The 17755-nt window shown below is 36.9% G+C and overlaps 2 protein-coding genes across 3 annotated transcripts; one reads left to right on the top strand and one right to left on the bottom strand.

Annotated features, from left to right (window-relative positions):
* Positions 1-1579: 1579 nt before the first annotated feature.
* mfsd1l (major facilitator superfamily domain containing 1-like) lies at positions 1580-8745 on the bottom strand. Its single transcript, XM_028039801.1, has 13 exons — positions 8395-8745; positions 6983-7083; positions 6774-6883; positions 6627-6682; positions 5446-5589; positions 5207-5365; positions 5022-5137; positions 4565-4665; positions 3590-3701; positions 3382-3519; positions 2403-2542; positions 1861-1972; positions 1580-1785 (listed from the first exon to the last, which is right to left on the bottom strand). Exons 1-13 carry the CDS (start codon positions 8414-8416, stop codon positions 1663-1665), a joined length of 1434 nt encoding a protein of 477 aa, XP_027895602.1. The 5' UTR covers positions 8417-8745; the 3' UTR covers positions 1580-1662.
* A 1103-nt stretch (positions 8746-9848) lies between these two features.
* Positions 9849-16342, top strand: eme2 (essential meiotic structure-specific endonuclease subunit 2). 2 transcript variants are annotated; one of them, XM_028039822.1, is made up of 8 exons: positions 9849-11117; positions 11925-12046; positions 12461-12556; positions 12637-12749; positions 12916-12985; positions 13483-13598; positions 14165-14354; positions 14434-16342. In XM_028039822.1, exons 1-8 carry the CDS (start codon positions 10667-10669, stop codon positions 14587-14589), a joined length of 1314 nt encoding a protein of 437 aa, XP_027895623.1. In that variant the 5' UTR covers positions 9849-10666; the 3' UTR covers positions 14590-16342. The 2 variants fall into 2 exon arrangements, with proteins under 2 accessions (XP_027895623.1, XP_027895613.1); XM_028039812.1 differs by having other exon boundaries at positions 12458-12556.
* Positions 16343-17755: the final 1413 nt, after the last annotated feature.

Below are 17755 nucleotides of genomic sequence, written 5' to 3'. Positions count from 1 at the left end.
CAAAATAAACAAAATGTTGACTAAAAAAACCCAAACATTAAAATACAATGAAAAAACTATGAAGAACAACAAATCAGAACAATTATTTCATGACATATTCAACCTTCAGCTCAGGCATTAAAACATCTACAGTATGAATAGTGTTAGAAATCACACAAAAAACAATAAAATAAGTAGTTTATTTATTTAATTCAGCTGGAAATTCACTGATTCCCTTTAAACTGAGAACCACAGGGAGAAAAAATACAATTGATTGTAAAAAAAATTGTTAGATACTATTTATTGCATCTCTAGTGAGATAAAATTTTAAAAAAGGAAACAAAACAGAAACAAACAGAATCAGACTCACCTGTAGGATATGTTTAAGAAAAATAAACATTTTGTGGTAAAATCTTCAGTCAGACATGAAAAGTAGCCGACAGCTTTAGGATGAAACGTTCGGAAACAAATCCTGAAATTAGGTGAGCAGAACTGCTGACGAAAAAAGAGTCGAGACGCGTCAGAGGGAACACCGAGTGGGTGGAACCGGATACGATTTACAGATCTATGATACGATTTACAGATCTATGATGCGATTTACAGATCTATGATGCGATTTACAGATCTATGATGTCTTCAGTCAGAGGCTTCATCAAAGCCACTGGAGTACAGACCTCTACAGCATCTGCAGCTCTTTGAAGAACCTTTTAAAATACGAGTTAAAATATTTAATTTCCCTCTGGGATTAATGAAATATTTTTGAATTTGATCTGATTTTTAATGAGTTTCATCATTTCTGTCTAACATTGATAAAAAGAGTCTGGATTTGCAATCAATGGCAAAATACAAACGATACAAGATTACATTTAATGAAACAGCGCCATCTAGTGGCGACGTTGAGCCTTAAAAACAAAACTGTAAATGGGAATCAATTTTCAGCCATTTGTTAAAAAAATAAGAAATAACTGCCTAAATCTGGCCTGGAGGAAGAGTTTGGGTTAAACATTTAAACTTGGTGATAAATGTGACAAACATTTCAGACTTCATTAAAGTCTGAAAAAAATGGAATAAAGCAACTTTTTACCAAAAATGTAGTTTTAAAGATTTTCTCTTGTATCCCTTTAAATCCAGACAGGACAACAAAAAACTCAAGTCAGAAAGTCTCAATATTGCTGTGGTAAAAAGAGCAATATTGTCTTTAAATAAGGTCTATTGTCAAGAATTAAAACAAGTTTAAAAGGTTTTCTGGCAAATTTATGACTTTTTGAAGTCAGAAATGTTCCAGTTTCTCAAGAAATTTTATAAGATTATAAGTGCTAAATATAAGTTTTTTCAATCAAATTTTCAAATTTTCAGACTCAGAAATTTCTAGGTTTTTTTCTACAAAATTTCTGAGATTAATCTTAAAATTTCTGAGTTTGTTTACTAGAAAATTTTCAACATTAAAAACTACAAACTTCCCACGATTTCTTTTAACAAAATTCCTGAATTTTTTCAAGACTTTTCAAACTCAGACGATCTTGTTTTCAGATTTTTTGGCAGAAATCTACTCCATGTTTTCTTTCTACAGCGGCTCAAATAGGCCCTCAAAAAGTCAGACTGGAGAAAGATGCTAGTTGTGTTTAATTGAGTTGCGGCAGAGCAGCTTGTTTGTCATTTTGAGACATAAAACATCTGAAAACCTCATGAGTTGATGGAATTGGTCTGGTTTTGCTCCTCCTCTTCCTGTGTCCTGGTAAGCGGCTCTCGCTCGGCGTCTTCCTCCGCCAGCCGCGACCTTTTGGTCGTCTTGTTCAGCGTCCCGCCCTGCAGGGATGTCGGGACAAAACGCCGTTAGCGCGTGAAGCAGAGTGCGTCAGCTGGACGGCGGCGATGTCTGACCTGACTGCGGTCGACGATGTTGAGCAGAACGGAGGCGACGATGCAGCAGACGGTGTTGGCCAGCATGAAGATCATCATCCTCTGCCAGCGCCACAGCGGGATTTTAGCTTCACTACAGGAGACAGGAAGTCTGTAAAACACTATTGTACTGCTGCAAGGAGAATCACAGCTGGAGAGGAAGAGGATTAGCAAAAAACAAAGAAAAGAATTTTGTCTCGGGATTCAGATTTTTTTCAGAATTTTGCCTTTTTTCAAAATTCTTTAACTTCAGAATTCTGAATATTTATTTCAGAATTCTGCCTTTTTTTTTAAAAATTAAATTCCAACTTTTTTTTCCACAATTTAGATTTTTTCCAAAAACTTTTAATCTTAGAATTTTTTTCTCAGAATTAAATTTTTTTCTTAAAATTCTCACTTTTTTTCCAGAATTCTGATAATTCTGCTTTTATTCAGAATTTAGACGTTTTTTCAAAATTCTTTAAAGTCAGATTTTTATTATTATTTTTTGCAGTGTCCCTCTTCCATATGATCGTTTTTTTTACCTGGATTTGGTGCCCAAAATCTGCCCGACGATCAGGTTGGACACGCCGATGCCGACCATCTGTATGGAGGTGGCCAGGCCCATGGCTGTTCCCAGCGTGGGCTGCGGCACCACGAGGGGAATGGACGGCCACATGCTGGCCTGGAGCAAAACCCGGAGAGGAAAACCAGGAACGCGCCAAATATATGGGCAGAGAAAATGGAAAAACTGTTTTTTCAGGCATCAATGGTCAAAAGAACATTTAATAAAACTTGATTTATTTTTGCTAGGATGATAAATTGTGTTATAAGGATTTTGCTAATAAAAATCTGAAAAGTGTGGCATGCATTTGCATTCTTTACTAATTCTGCCTTCAAAAGGCAGCCAAACCAACCCCATGTTTTCACACACTTTCACACGTGGAACTAAATCGGAAACGAATCCAACAGTTTTCATTCTGAGCGTTCATGTCGCCGGACGCGGCTTCATCCAGCTCAAACTAGCAAAGACACACAACAAAAGACTCGCAGGTGTAATAACAGCAAATGCATGCCACACTTTTCTGATTTTTTGTCATAAAATATGTTTTGAGACTTTATATGTTTTGTTCCTTTTAAAAAGTAGCTAACTGGCAACAAAAAGTTAGCTGTACTAACCCTGAAACGCTAATCATAAACATTAGTTTTGCTAACCGCTAAATGCTAACCACGCTAAACCGAAACCTAGCAGATCAGCAGAAGTGTTCCTGGAACTGCAGTTAGTAATTATGCAGAACATTCTGCTGGTTTATCACATATAATCCAAACTTTTTCGGCTGAATGTGAAAAAATGTAGAAACTTTAGCAAGGCGCTGGATGCTAGCACTCAAATTTACACAAGTGAGCAATGACGATTTAAAGCAATCGTCTGAAATTAAATAAAAAATTAAACAGCCTAAGACGTTTCCCTGGTAACAGATGTGTTAGATAATTCACAGTTGATTAAAACTGTCTGAAACTCACGGCAGCGAAGGAGTAAGTGACTCCCAGCCAGATGGTGGAGACCAGAGGAGGGACGAAGGTGAAAGCCAGCAGTCCGAAGACGGGCAGCGTGAAAACGGCGCAGGCCAGCGCAAAAACTCCCCGAAGACCCACATAATCCTAAATCACAAAGTTAGAACCAATCAAAGTGATTTCTGGCCAGATTGAATCCAGAGCGGCGGTGGCTTACGATGAGGATTCCCACGCTGGCTGAGAGCACCAGCGAGCTGTCGTACACGGCGCCCGCTACGTACGCAGCCTCTTTCTGGCTGTAGTCGCTGTATTTATCCTGGATGAACTTACTGCACAGGAAACAACAGGAAAATGCATTAAAGCTTTGTTAAACCAAACAACTGCAGTTTTATTAATGATCCTAACATAAAACTGTGTCCCAGAAGTATGTTGCATATAGGGCTGAAACGATTAATCGTGATTAATCGATTACTGAAGCAATCGTTAACTAATTTAGTACTTGATTAAAAATTAACTGTTGAGTCCAGACTAAAAATAGAAAAATACTGAAAGAACACACTAAATTAGTTGAAGATTATTTCAAGAATCAATTAATCATGAATAATGTGATTAAACATATTAATTGTCTGAAAATATTAGCACTTTTTTTAAAAAGTGCTATTATTTCTGAAAAACATTCTCAGAGCTGTAATTAAACCAAAACTACAAAAAGCAGAAACATTTTGCATCTAAGTCAAAAAAAGAAGTTTGTCTCAGTTTTTCCTTTATCTTGTTCAAATTCTGTAAACAACTATTAAGCACCATTTGTTATCCAATTATTAATCTGTTAATTGAAAAACTAATAACAAGTCAGCCTTTCACTGTATTGATCAGTCAAGCAGAAAGAACTGAGATTAGAATTATTGTTAGTATTTGTTTTAGCTGCAGATTCATCCTTTACTATAAATGATCAAACATTCACTAAAGAAAATCTATGATTGTTATTAAGGCAACAAAATGTTTCTTATCTTTAATGTACTCGTCTTAAAAAAATCTGCAGAATTTGCAAATTTTTTAATTTTTTAATTAATTTCTGATTAATCATGGGAATAATCAATTAGTCGTCAAAATAACTTATTGTCAGAATAATTGATTAATTGCCAGAAAATTTAGTAAAATAATCGTTAGTTGCATTGGCGTGTATTAGCTCTACCTGGCATCAGCGATGAAGGGGAAAATGCCGTTGTAGAAGAACATGATGGTGAGGACCAGCAGCCAGTATCGGAGAGACAGCAGCTTCACATCCTGAACCCTCTAAAAAACAGAAAAACTCGGGTAACTTGGGTCCAGACGGGGCGCAGAGTTCTGTCTGAAAACGGTTCCGGAGAAAAGTTTACATCCATCCGAAACGTACCCGACGTTTTCTTTATTGGGATGGAGAGATAATGATAGAAAACGGCTGAATTTATTTGAATATTTTCTCTTATTCACAAGAGTAAACATTTTATAAACAGTCTAGAATATTTAGGACAAAGGAACCAAAGGAGCATCTATGTAAACATTTGAGCCTGCATAATCTGGGTTTTAGAGAAAATTGTGGATATGACGATAGTGTTGATGGTGACTGTATGTAAACTTCTGACTGCTGGACATAAACGAGCGGGTCTGACCACTTTGCGGGAATCCTCTGCGATGGCTCTGTCAAGGCCCAGCTGCCTCATGCCGATCTTGTCCAGAGCGCTCACGACGACCGCAGCAACGAAGCCGAGCACGCACAGCAGAGCGCCTGGAAAACAGAAAAATACCGTCAGAAACTCTTCTTCACAGGCAGCGCTTCACTTCCTGGTCAACGTACCACCCCACAGCGTCCACTGCATGCCGTATTTGTCTTCAAACTTCTCCGTGAAGAAGAAGTTGAGGACGGAACCGAGACGGGAAAAGGCGAGCGTCACCCCGAAGGCCAGAGCCAGCTCTTTCCCTTTGAACCAGAAGGCCGTGATGCGGTTCTGCACAACTGGGAAAACCAAACAAGGCTGCAGCAATCCCTCTCTCTCTCATACATGGGATAATAAACTGGACCAGATAGCTTCTTACTGGTCAAAGATCCATTGCCAGAACCGAATAGTAAACGTCCCGTGAGCATGAGCGGAAGCAGGTAGGGAGTTCCTCTGAAATGGGAGCCCAGAGCGAACAGCGACGAGCCCAAAACACACAGAAAGGAGAAGAGAAACACCCCGACTGCAACACAACGGCACACAGTCACCTCTCTGACTTATAGACTAGGACTGAAACGATTAATCGCACTAACCGTGATTAATCAATTCTTGAAATAATCATCAACTGATTTAGTAATCAATTATTTGTTTACTGGAGTCAGAAAATGCCATTTTCTGAAATAGGAGCAGTCAGAGCAGTAACTAAGCTAAAACTGTAGAAAAGTATTTATATGTTACGTTTAAGATACAAAAAAAACCCTTTATCTATAAATGTCTACTGGAAAAAACTCCAGTGAAGTTTTAGCTTCACCTGATTCAAATTCTGCAGAAAACCTGCAGCACTGAGAACCTTTAGCTCTTCAGTACTAGAAATATGTCAACAAGTTCGTTCTACACTGTCCTGATGTTTAGTCGAGCAGGAATGTCTGAGTTTTTCACGTGCTCAAGTTTTTTTAGCTGCATCATTTGTTACAAATGACTAAAGAAATGCATTTTAGGAAATAAAATGTTTATTTTGCTATTTTAAAAAGGAATTAGATTACTTGTTTATTCGCATCTTTTAATGTATTTCTGAAATTGTAGAAAACGGTTTCAGTGATTGAGTAAAAATTAAGCAGAATGTGCCACGTTTTCATCTGAGTAAATATCTCCCATGAAAAATATACTAACCGACAGAATAAACCATCAATTGTCAGCAAAATCTACTGAATAGATTAATTGATTAATCATCAGAAAAATCAATTAATCATGAAAATAATCGATTAATCGGTAAAATACTCAATTATTCATCAAACTAATTATATAAATAATTGATTAATCATCAGAATAATTGATTAATCATCAGAATTGATTAATCATCGGTATAATCTATTAAATGGCAGAATAAACAACTGTCAGCATAATCTGCAGAATAGATTAATCAACTAATCATCAGACTAATTGTCAGGATAATCGATTAATCGTCAAAAATTACCGATTAGTCATCAGAATAATCAATTTGTAAAATAATCGTTAGTTGCAGCACTGTGTAACACGGATTTTAAATTCACGCAGACTCACATCGATTTCCTAATTTGTCGATCAGGAATCCGGCCAGAATCACCACCACAGCGTTCCTGGTGGTCAGACAGAGACACGCTCACTGACGGGGAAAGAAAGAAAGAAAATATCTTATCGCAAAATGAGTCAACGTGCAAATCTGCTTACGTCCAAGCATATATGGCATAGAGGAGGTTGTACTGCTGCGGACTCATCCCCAGACCCTCCACACAGTCCACAGTCCTGTTGATCGCAGTTGCATTGGGACATGTGAGGTTCTGCAACACGAGACAAACCAGGGACAAAGTTTTTACTCAGATCTGAGTCAAACATGAATCCAGCAGGTTGATAATGAGGAATCATTCGACTGATTTTACCCCCTGGAACTGGTCCTGCAGGACGCTGGGGATGTCGAAGCAGAAGTAGGAACCAAAAGTCAGGAGGCAGTTAAAGAAGAGAACCAGGAAGCGATAATAAGCTGGAAAAACCAAAATATCATTAAATTAACTTACTACAAGACGTCACAGTATTCTGTTGGGATTTCATGATGAAAACGAGTTTTTGATGGTCTTTCACAAGCATCAGCAACCTTTGCAACCCAAAAAGGAATAAAATGAGCTTAGAGACGCAAAAACAGAAAGATCTGTTGAAAGGATTTTCTTAAATAAAGATCTATTATTGAGGGGAGTCCAAACTTTTTGTCAGCTGAGCCAAAATCGTAAACTCAAAAGTACATGTGGGCCAAAAAATATCATTTTTAAGAACTAAAATTACCAAAGTTTTTGCTGTTTTTGTTTTTACGTACTTAACAATAAACTAACCATGAAGAAATTTAACAAAACAAATAAAATAATCACAGATTTTGGTAAGAACAGGTCATATCCAAAACTTCAAATTGGTTTTTGCACATTTCCTTGTTAAATAAAAGGCATCCAGTTTGCTTAGTATTTTGGGCTCGATTGTAGAAATATGAAATAATATTTAATCTTTTCTCAGTAAAAACGGGATCTAGCTCAACCTTAATTTTTAGAAGAATTGCTGAAGTTAACCAAGTTTAAATACAGCAGTTATAATCAGGTTTGGGTGACCCAATGTGGACGTTAATAGCAGCTTCAGGTAAACGTCAGAAATCTATGGAGGACCAAAACGGACATAATAAATACAGAAATAAATAAATTCTTAGCAAATGAGAAAGCATAGGATTAAGAGGCTTCTTTATTTAATCACCTCTGCAATTATTACTTTATTTATTCTTAATTATGTTAGTTTTGGTCCTCCATATGAATCAACTAATGTTTTTAAATATAAATATTACCACAACGAAATGACACCAAAGTGGTTAAGTTTTTGTTTTAAAACAAAGAAATAGAAATCTCAGTTCTTTAAAAAAAAAAAAAAGACATTTCCAACAGCATTCATTGTTCAAACTTATAAACGTATCTTTTTTTCTTTTTACATGTTCATGAGACATTTTTAGCACAAAATGAGTTTTATTTAATTGGACTGAGGCAATTCACTCCAGCTGCTCCCTGGAGTGAATTGCAGCTGTCTTAATTACAGACAGCTGTAATAAAAAAAACACATGATAGAAAAGTACACTTTTACTAAAGCCCTGTTGGGCAACTTCCGACTGGAGTCGCATAAGTTTTTAAAGTCTAAAATGCTGAGTGGCTCATTTACTGTCCCGTTTTTTAGGGAAGTATTGGATCCTGTGGGCTGCGAGTAGCTGGGGTTTAGCTTAAAATGCTACATGAGGAATAATTTTAGAGAAACAATCAACATAACTTACCTTTCTCCGCCGGTTGAGCCATACTGAGAAAAAATAAGTTTGCTATAAAACAGAAAAATGCTTCACATCCTTTGTTGTTTACGGTCTGCAGCTGCGGCAGACGTTTAACGTTGGCAAACTCAACTTTAGTGTGAGACGGTCGCAAACAGCAGATCTACACACCATGTGGATGGAACCGTTAGCACTGATAGCATTCCCGACGACGCATCCAGCTATTTGGAATTCTGCAATGACGTAAACGAACCACATTTTCTTCTTCGTGGTTTATATTGGCGGGTGACATCTAACGTTAAGATGCATTATCGCCATCTATTGTGCTATTTTCCTTTTTTAAAAACTAACCGTTGGAAATTCTTATTATAATCATTTTCCCTTTAAATAAAAATAATTTATTTTCTTAAACTAATATCATGTCTCTACATCATATACTTTTAATTTATAATACTTTTATTTTAATTAGCCATTTTTATTCCTGAACAACTTGATTGACTAGAACAGCGCTCTAGTTAAAATGATGAAGCTTTTCATTATGATGAAGATCTTTATTACAGCTGTCATTCAAATTCTACAATTTCTCTACAAGATGTGAGCTATAAATGAAAGCTGCACCAAAACCAAAAGAAATGGCATATTTATAATAAACTGGAATATAAATTTACATGAATTTAATCAGCCGAAATTTAAAAACTACATGTAATTGGTAACAACGTGATACATATGAATATTTATGTATTTACCTGCAGTTTCTATTATATTTGGTAAAGGTGTGAAATAAATGTGATTACATGTTTTTTATTGCTGTACCAAAATCTCACACTGACTTTTTACTTAATCTTAATTTCTTATTTTTTAACTTCAGCTATTTTATCCAGTGGAGGTGAAATATCATGGACTCCAGCCAGGATTACAAGGCGTTTGAAGGAGAAACGGGTCCATAGCATCACAGATAATTCTAGTGTTAAGCATATTTTCTACATATTCCTTAATTATTTGGGGTTTTATGTAAAAAACTTAGTCTTAATCTGATCAGAACATGAAATTCTAACCTGAAATGTTTTTATTAGCTGTAAGTGGAAAATCATCATAATTAGCAGAAAAACATAAAAAACTAGATGAAAACTTAAGTCAGTGCCAAGATCAATAAACCTGCACTAATTCAACATTGTCAAAATTACTTTTTAAAAATTATTATTATTATTTTAGCTTTTTAAAATATATTTCTATATGTTTATATGCTAAATCCTTGTTTGTCTTCACAAACTTTGCTGATTTTAATCGTCCTGCCTAGTAAATATGAGTAATTCTTAAACTCAGTGTGTTTTGAACATCCCGTCTGATTAGGTCGCTGTTCTCAGTTCTAATCCACAGAACAACAGGTGTGTAATCTGTTCTGTGGTCCACCTGGTGACAGCAGCTGCTGAGTCCTCCTGGCCTTTCTAAGAAAAGATTTCTTATCCACACTTCAGCTGGGTTTCTTTAGAAAGTTTAAAAGTTTGGCAATGGATGAGTTTCTAAAGTCTCTCTTTCTAATAAATACATTAAAATCTTTTTTCTTGAGTTAATGCCACTGCGGAAACAAACACCAATGGAAATGAGGCGAAATGGAGAACTTGCTAATTAGATCACAAAACATGTTTTTTATTTTCTTAATTTATTTACTTATTTATTCTGGTATACATTTTTATTTATTCATTTTTGTTCTTATTTTTTCTCATTCTCTTTCCCACTTCTGCCCCCCAAATCTGTGAGCCTACAGTAAGCAAAACAAGAAATATTAGAGAAAAAGAAAATAATAACACTGCAAACAGAAAAATAACAGTAAGGATGACAAGAAAAAACAGGATCCTAACCCAAATATGTTAAACAATAACAGTTTTTTATGTTGTTGGGTTTCTCTTATTGTTAAGTATATCCATTTTAATATGTACCTGTTTTTTGTTTGTTTAATTTATTTGTTGTTGTTGTTCGTTCTTTTGTCTAATCAGTTATTTGTTATTTTCTAGATCTATACATTTGTTTGTTAGTCTGTAATGTTTGTTCTGTACGCATTAATTGATGAATAAATGAAAAAGAAAATAATCTATATTTAGTTTTCAAATCTGTGTAATATATATTTAGTATCCCGATCCACACTCCACTAAACGTTCTGGCCAACCGCAATAAAAAAGAAGAAAATGTTGTATCGCATTTTAGATGGTTTGTCCCTCGGTTGACTCCGTAGCGGCTACAAAACAAAGACGTTAACAAAGGCAGATTCTGCTTTAATAATGAAATGTCTGTCCTGCGCAGAGCCATAACATGGGAGATTTCTGAATCGGAGGACAGCGATCACGACCTGAAATCAGAATTTAACTGCGATGTAATCTGTCAAAAAGAAACAGCAGACAGCAGAGGAGAACCGGAGGCTCTCAGCTTACAGGAAAAACCCACAAATCTGCCGTCTTCACCGGCTAAAAGTGACTCCAGAGTCGCTCTATCTGCTCCGGAGGCATGCGGCGGCACCCCGGGTCCGGCACGCAAACGCCGCAGCAGGGAGGAGATTGAGGCGACCAGGCTGAAAGCCAAGGAGGAGAGGGAGGAGAGGGAGCGGCAGAGAGCCGCCAGAGCCCGGGAGAAGGAGGAGAGGAAGCGGGAGCAGCAGCGGAGGAGAGAGGCGGCGGAGACCCTTAACAGCCTCCGGCCAGAGAACTGCATCAAGAGCCTGACCGTCTGTATAGAACCAGGTACGGAGTGACGCGTTTAGGTGCTGTCGGACTTTCTGATTCCATCCATCAGGGTCTATTAGAGTGCGTTTAATTCATCAGGTTGCCTCAGTAAATATCACTGACAAGTTTATTTATTTCAGTGATTTACTTAAATATATTGAGGATGTTGTATAAACAGACTTCAAAGTGAGAGCGTAAATATAAACAACTAACTACTTAATTAATTGAGTTTTGGTTCTTTATAATTAATTCTTAATTATAAAGAACCAATACTTTAACAAAGACGTTGTACTTTATTTTAGTGGAAGTTTACAAATCAGCCAAGTAAATTGCTGTTTGAAATTTATTCTGAAAAATATATTTAGGGGAAGTTAAATGCTCTAAACGTTCTCAAAGTTAGCAAAACAAAAATGCTAAAGCGCTAAACAAAAAATTAGTTCCACTATTAGCGGAAGTGTGCTCACCACTGGGTTTCAGCAGATAAATTAGAAGATTTAAAATTGTTTGTCATTTAAGTTTAAGACTCTAAAAAGGCAGTATGCTGTGAAATCAACTATGTTGAGCTTTACATCATGTTTTAATATTATTATCATCAAAAACATACCTGGAGAATTGCCTTGATTCTTTCATGCATGTTTGAGAGTCATTTAATCTCCATGGAAACCATTCAGATGTGCAAAACGCCTGGGTGGGCCTAGCCCCGCCTTCTTGGCGCAGCTCCTCCTCCTCTTCTCTCTGCTCTGTGAATATTAAAGTTTAACCTGTGGTTTTCTGCAATAAACTCAGTTGTAAATATTGTGTAAAATCTCATTCTGACCTCCGCAGCCCTTCTCCAACATGACGGCTCAGACATTTTGCTGGACACCCTGGCCATGTTGGAGTGGAGGTTCACTGTTGAGAGCCAGCGTTTGTCTCGCAGCATCACCTGGACCAGAGATCTGCCTCAGGTAGGACGCTCCCGCCTCACACAGAAAGTCCAGTCAGGTCCACACCTGGGTTTCCATTGACCTAAAAGTTGGAATTCCAAAAATAGATTTACTTAATGAAAACATGCAAATTTGGAAAAAGTACGTTTTTCAATAAAAGGTTTTTGCACTAGGAAGAGGGGGTTTTTATTTGGTCATATCAAAATTGGTTTATTTAAAAAAACTGTAAAGGAAACAGTTTTTTTGCATCACACGAGTCAAATGATCAACAATCAAATGTTGCTACTGGTGAAAACTATGAAGAACTCAGCAGGAAGTAGTTGGAGGCTGGCATTTTTTAATGACTTGTTGCATGAACAAACTTATTCACATGTGATTTTAATTGCGTTTCTTATTTAATAGCACATCATTGACAAAGTTGTGTGCTTCCAGCAGGTAGAAGACGGTCAGGCCCGAGTGGAGGAGGAGGAGCAGATGGTTCTGGTCTTGACTCTTGCTGACTTTGTGGACGTTGTGATCTCCGTTAAAGAAGTAATCAAGCTCCTAAAAGTTGTAAAAACATCCAAATGGAGACGCATTTGATGCCATGCTGTTCCCTCTCTGGACTGTAGATGGTGGACAGCGATGGGGAGGAGACGGGGACGGTCCTCAGTCCTCTCTTGGAGCGTCTCAACTGGAATAAGGTGGTCACCATGTTGGTGACGGACTTTGAGTCGGATCACTGGTCAGTTTATTCCCAGGAAATTCATGAGATTAATCTAAAAATTTCTAAGTGTTTTGGGGGAAATTTACTCAATCAAAGGTTTTTTCAATTTGCAGTGGCCCTAATACACCATTGTAATTTTTAACTTATTTCCTTGTTAGATCAGTTTTCCTTTTTTTCCCAACAGGATGAAGGAATATTTTCCAGAACAGATGCTGCGGACTAAACTGGGGATGAAGGATCAGGATGTGGAGGAGGTTTGTTTGCCGTTTGACGACTGGGATTGGATTGGGACCACTGGGGGAAAAAATCAGGCTTTTTTTTCTCAGAATTCCAATTTTCTTTCTCAGAAAACTGACTGTAAACTCAGAATTTTGGCTTTTTCTCAAAATTTAGAATTTATCTTAGAATTGTGATTTTTTTTTCTTCAGAATTTCGGCATAAATCTCAGAATCAGAATTTTTTAAATTGTTCATATGCCATCAGGAAAATGGCATAAAACTCAAATTAACCAAATAAATTTGGGACAAGCTTTCTGTGAGGATAAAGTACAAGTTTACAAATCCTATAAGAAGGAGGAAACAGTCATATGATTATTTTCACATAACAGCCACATAACTGACACACACCTAAGATTTTTTGGTTATTTATTTGGATTTTGACATAAATTGACACAGAATTACAATTCTGAGAAAAAATGTCAGAATATTACAAATTTTTTGTTTTGGCACTAATCCTCTTCCGTACTTTCTAGGTTCTTGTTTACCTTCAGCTCTATAAAAACATCTCTGTGGTTTTCCTGGAGAGCTGGCAGGACATCACCAACCATGTGTGCGCCGTCACCAAGGCTTTATCAAAACGCCCCTTTAAGTGCGTCTTCATTTTTACCATGACAAATTATTATCTTACTGCAGAGTTATAATAGTTTTGGGGTTTTCATTATACTTCATTTTATTTCGATCTGACTTTTTGTTTGTCTAATTCAGTTAAATTCATTTGTTTTAAGTGTTTTTGCTAGTTTATCAATTATTAGTTAAATATCGTTCAGTTTTCATTAGAGTGGTAGTTTTAATGTTTTTATACTTTAGTTAATTTTTAGGTTCAGAATTCAAAAAGTTCAAAGTATTGTATTACATCGATTGGTAGCGTGTCTATGGTAACAGCTGCAAGGAGTGTCGTAATTTACCGACCGCTGTCGTAAACTGCCCGTTTACGTGTCAAGTGTAGCTTGAAAGGCTAAAAACATTATTTCAAAAACGAATATTACTATTTCAGTACGTTTTAGTTAATTTTATAAACGCGGGACATAGTTCCGGTTAGTTATAGTTTTACCCCGTTAATCACCGTTTTTATTTATTTAAGTTAAAAATCTTTTCTCGAATTCAGGTTTTTTTTTTGTTAGCTTCAGTTGCTAACTGACCTCTGACCCCCCACAGACTCCTGACAGAGCGGACCGAGCTGCCGTTCTGCGTGGTCGGTTCGTGGGCCAGCGGGGCCCGGGTTGGGCGGGACGGTTCGGGTCTGAGGGACGTCTGGGTCCGGCAGATCCAGCAGCTGAACAGGGTGAGCCCGGCGGTGGCCGCCGCTGTGGCCGAGGCCTTCCCGTCTCCGCGGATCCTGTTGCAGGTAATAAACCGCCGCTGGAAGCAAAACCCCGGAGGTCCGGAGGGTCGTAACGATTTTCTTTTGCATGTGTCGCCCGAAGGCTTACCAGAACTCTGGTTCTGAGGCGGAGAAGAAGGGCATGCTGGCTGGGCTCTCGGTGAAAACAGAAGGGAAAGAAAGAAGAGTTGGACCGGATATTTCAGCCAGAATGTACCGCAGCCTCACCGCGGAAAACCCTCAGCTGGTTCTGGACTGATCGGCCCAATCTGGAACCTATGGAGAACCTTTTCTGGAAAAGAAAATCTACCTCTCTGGTTTAATGTTACAATGTGTGACAGAGTATTAGGGCCATTGTACATAGAAAAAAGGAGGAGTAAATTTCCAGCAAAAAAAAAATCCAGGAAATTTCTGAGTTTGAAAAGTTGAAAATTAAATTTTGAGATTGATCTTAGAAAAGTAATCTTTATATTAAAAAGATCTTATCTTAATCTCAAAATTTTCTAGAAATGAAAACTGGGAAATGTTTGAGTTTTAAAAGTCAAAAAGCTTTTCTAAAAATTCTTAGATAAATCTCAAAATTTCTGAATTTTTTTCCTAACGCATTTTTGACCTTTCTACCTACAATGGCCTTAAGACACAGTTGTAGAAATGTAACACTAATTATGTATGTAAATAAACAAATAAGGTCTATTTTAATGAGGAATGAAAATGAGCTGGTTTTCCAAACACAGGCACCTCCATATGACTTAAATTTACATGGAAATTATTTTAATAAAAGGGGCTAAAACAGACATCTTTGGCTTGGATTTAGACCTTTTATAAAGTTCACACTTAAAGATAAGGAAAAAAAGGTTAAAAGTATACAATGATTTTTATTTCCTTGGACTTTTTCACCTGTTTTTGTGATAAACCAAAACAAAGTAGTAACTAACTTTATTATTTTTCTGCTAATAAACTGCCTAAATTAGTCCGTTTGTGTGTTTTACCACCTAATATTTGCAACATTTATTATATTTCCAGCTGCTGCTGTTCTCGTACGGAGCCCTGCAGGGGACATGGAGAATTTTTTTTCTTTTGCGTTCCCTCGCAATAATTACTGATCAGTTATGCAGCATAATTGAACACTGTACGCCTTTCTTACGGTGGCCGCCGTACTTTCTACCTTAATACAAGGTTATGGTTTTTCCATGTATCTCCTTGTGAAATATCTGAAGTTTTATATATTTTTTTAGGATAGAAAGCAGAAATCCTGTAGTGCCTTTATGAATTGGTTTATCCTGTTTTAAATTATTACAACTTGAAATATGGTAATTAGATTTTCTACGTCTTGCACAACTTCTGATTACATTTTAACTTGTACATTATCTCTGTTTGTGGTCTAAGGTTTGCTGCTTAATAATTGTCTGAATTTACTTGTTTTTGTGTTAATAACATTTGGATAAAGGGCTGTTATGTAGCTAAATGAAATCCTCAGAAATTCACACAGATGAACTGGAAATGTTTGTTTTAATGGAGTTTTCAGTGTAAAATGAACAATCAGACATATAATTGCAAATATTCAAAAATGTAATCAGAACCTCTCACTGTCTGATTTTTTTAGGGGTTTTTTGTACAGAAAGAGCAGACAATGAACTCTTGTGCGTATTGTTTTTGTTGGGTCTAACGGTGATTTGACTGGGCCACCCTGAACCCTTTCCCCAGGAACTTAATTTCCCAGAAGCTTTTATATTGCTTTGGCATTATGATGGCTGCTGCTGTGTTGCTGCTTTGGAAACTTGGCAATTACAGCAACCTCTGAGACACTGGATGGCCCACTGGCAGCACTGGACACGTTTTTACTCCCACAGAGTCGAAATAAATAGTGAAACCATAAAACCATCATGTTTTTAAATAGCAGTGATGGTTTAAGACTTAAGTAAAGTAGGGGAAAGGAATGTATTTTGACTAAATTGCACCAACTGTAACTTTCTGTTTGGGTGAAAATGAGAGTAAACAGTTTCTGTCAGTGATTTCACCTTTATGTATGGAGAAGATCTATAAGTTTCCTAAAGAGGAAGGCAGGCTTCCTATTTAGCAACATAAATTGGATAAATTATCACAGCAATAAAATAATCTGTGTACGTTTTAACCAACATGCAGTGTGTGTGAACACACACATTGTAACAGGTGGTATCAAAATTCACACAAGTATTTTTGGATTAATGAACTCATGCAAAAGATTTTTTCAGATTTTTTTTTTTTTCAATGTTAAAATTTTGTATTTTCCTTTTATTGTTTTTGATTTTTTTCTGTCTGAAATGAAGCAGATCCAAAGTGCTACAAACATTGTATTCCAGTGTGTTTCCTTCCTGTAGTCTAGCTAAGAGCTGGGTCTGTGGATGTTGTATTTGCAAACAAAAAGACAAATCGCTTCTATGTTTAACTTTAAATAACTGCTGTGGAAACATTGAAAGTGCTTCTCTATCAGCTTTTCTTCTCTAAATTTCCATCCATTCAACCAACTTCTGCTTGTAAAGGTGGGTTACACCCCGGGGAGGCTGGCGAACAATACACACACACTGACACAAGCGTGAGAAGACAGTGCTGACACCTGCCCCACTGCCACAGTAAATTTCCAACATGTTAGTTCGATTTTTGCCCTGCGGTGCTGCTGAGGGTAAAAGAGAACTTCCCTGAATCCTGGAAAAGGTTCTGCTTTGAAAACTCGCACAGTCAGTGTACTACTGCAAGTTTATCTTTCACAAACGCACACACTTGGGTTCAAAATATAAAACTCGCTAAGTTTATTTGACTTAAAGAGTAGAAGATAGTAGACACAACTAAATGCAGCTCAGGTGTTTTACAGTGTAACTCGGATTATTACATATAGCAAGATCAATTTACTTATTTATGCAGATGATGCACACGTCTACATTACAATGTCACTATATGACTATGAACCAACCAAAACATTGAACAGACGCTCAGAACAAATCAATGCTTGGATGCAGCATCAATTTAACCAAAGGAGGAGAAATCAAGAGTCTGTAGCTTCAGGTAGATACAAACTATTGATCAGCCCTTAAATCTGGGTGTAGTGATGACCTGAACCTTCAGAGACACATAAAGACTGTTAGAAAAGTCAGTCTTTTATCACCTGAAGAACATTCCCAGGATTAAAGGACTGATGTCTCAGCAAGATCTTTAGAAATTCATACATGATCTTAATTTGCATTGATTACTGCAACACACAGGTCTAATGAACGAATCCTCCCGCTGCAGCTGATCCAGTACGCTGCTGCTGGCGTTCTGACTAAAGCCAGGACGTTTTAGTATTGTTACCCTGGCTCCTTGTAGCTCAGAGAATAGACTTTAAAATACTTTTGTTAGTTTATAAATCACTGAATGTTTTACCACTATAATACATTAAAATCCCTGTATCA

The sequence above is a fragment of the Xiphophorus couchianus genome, chromosome 2 (genome assembly GCF_001444195.1).
Source record: "Xiphophorus couchianus chromosome 2, X_couchianus-1.0, whole genome shotgun sequence".
NCBI classification, from domain to species: Eukaryota; Metazoa; Chordata; class Actinopteri; order Cyprinodontiformes; family Poeciliidae; genus Xiphophorus; species Xiphophorus couchianus.
The sequence above is the reverse complement of the archived record's forward strand: the minus strand, read 5'-3'. Positions and strand labels throughout refer to the sequence as shown.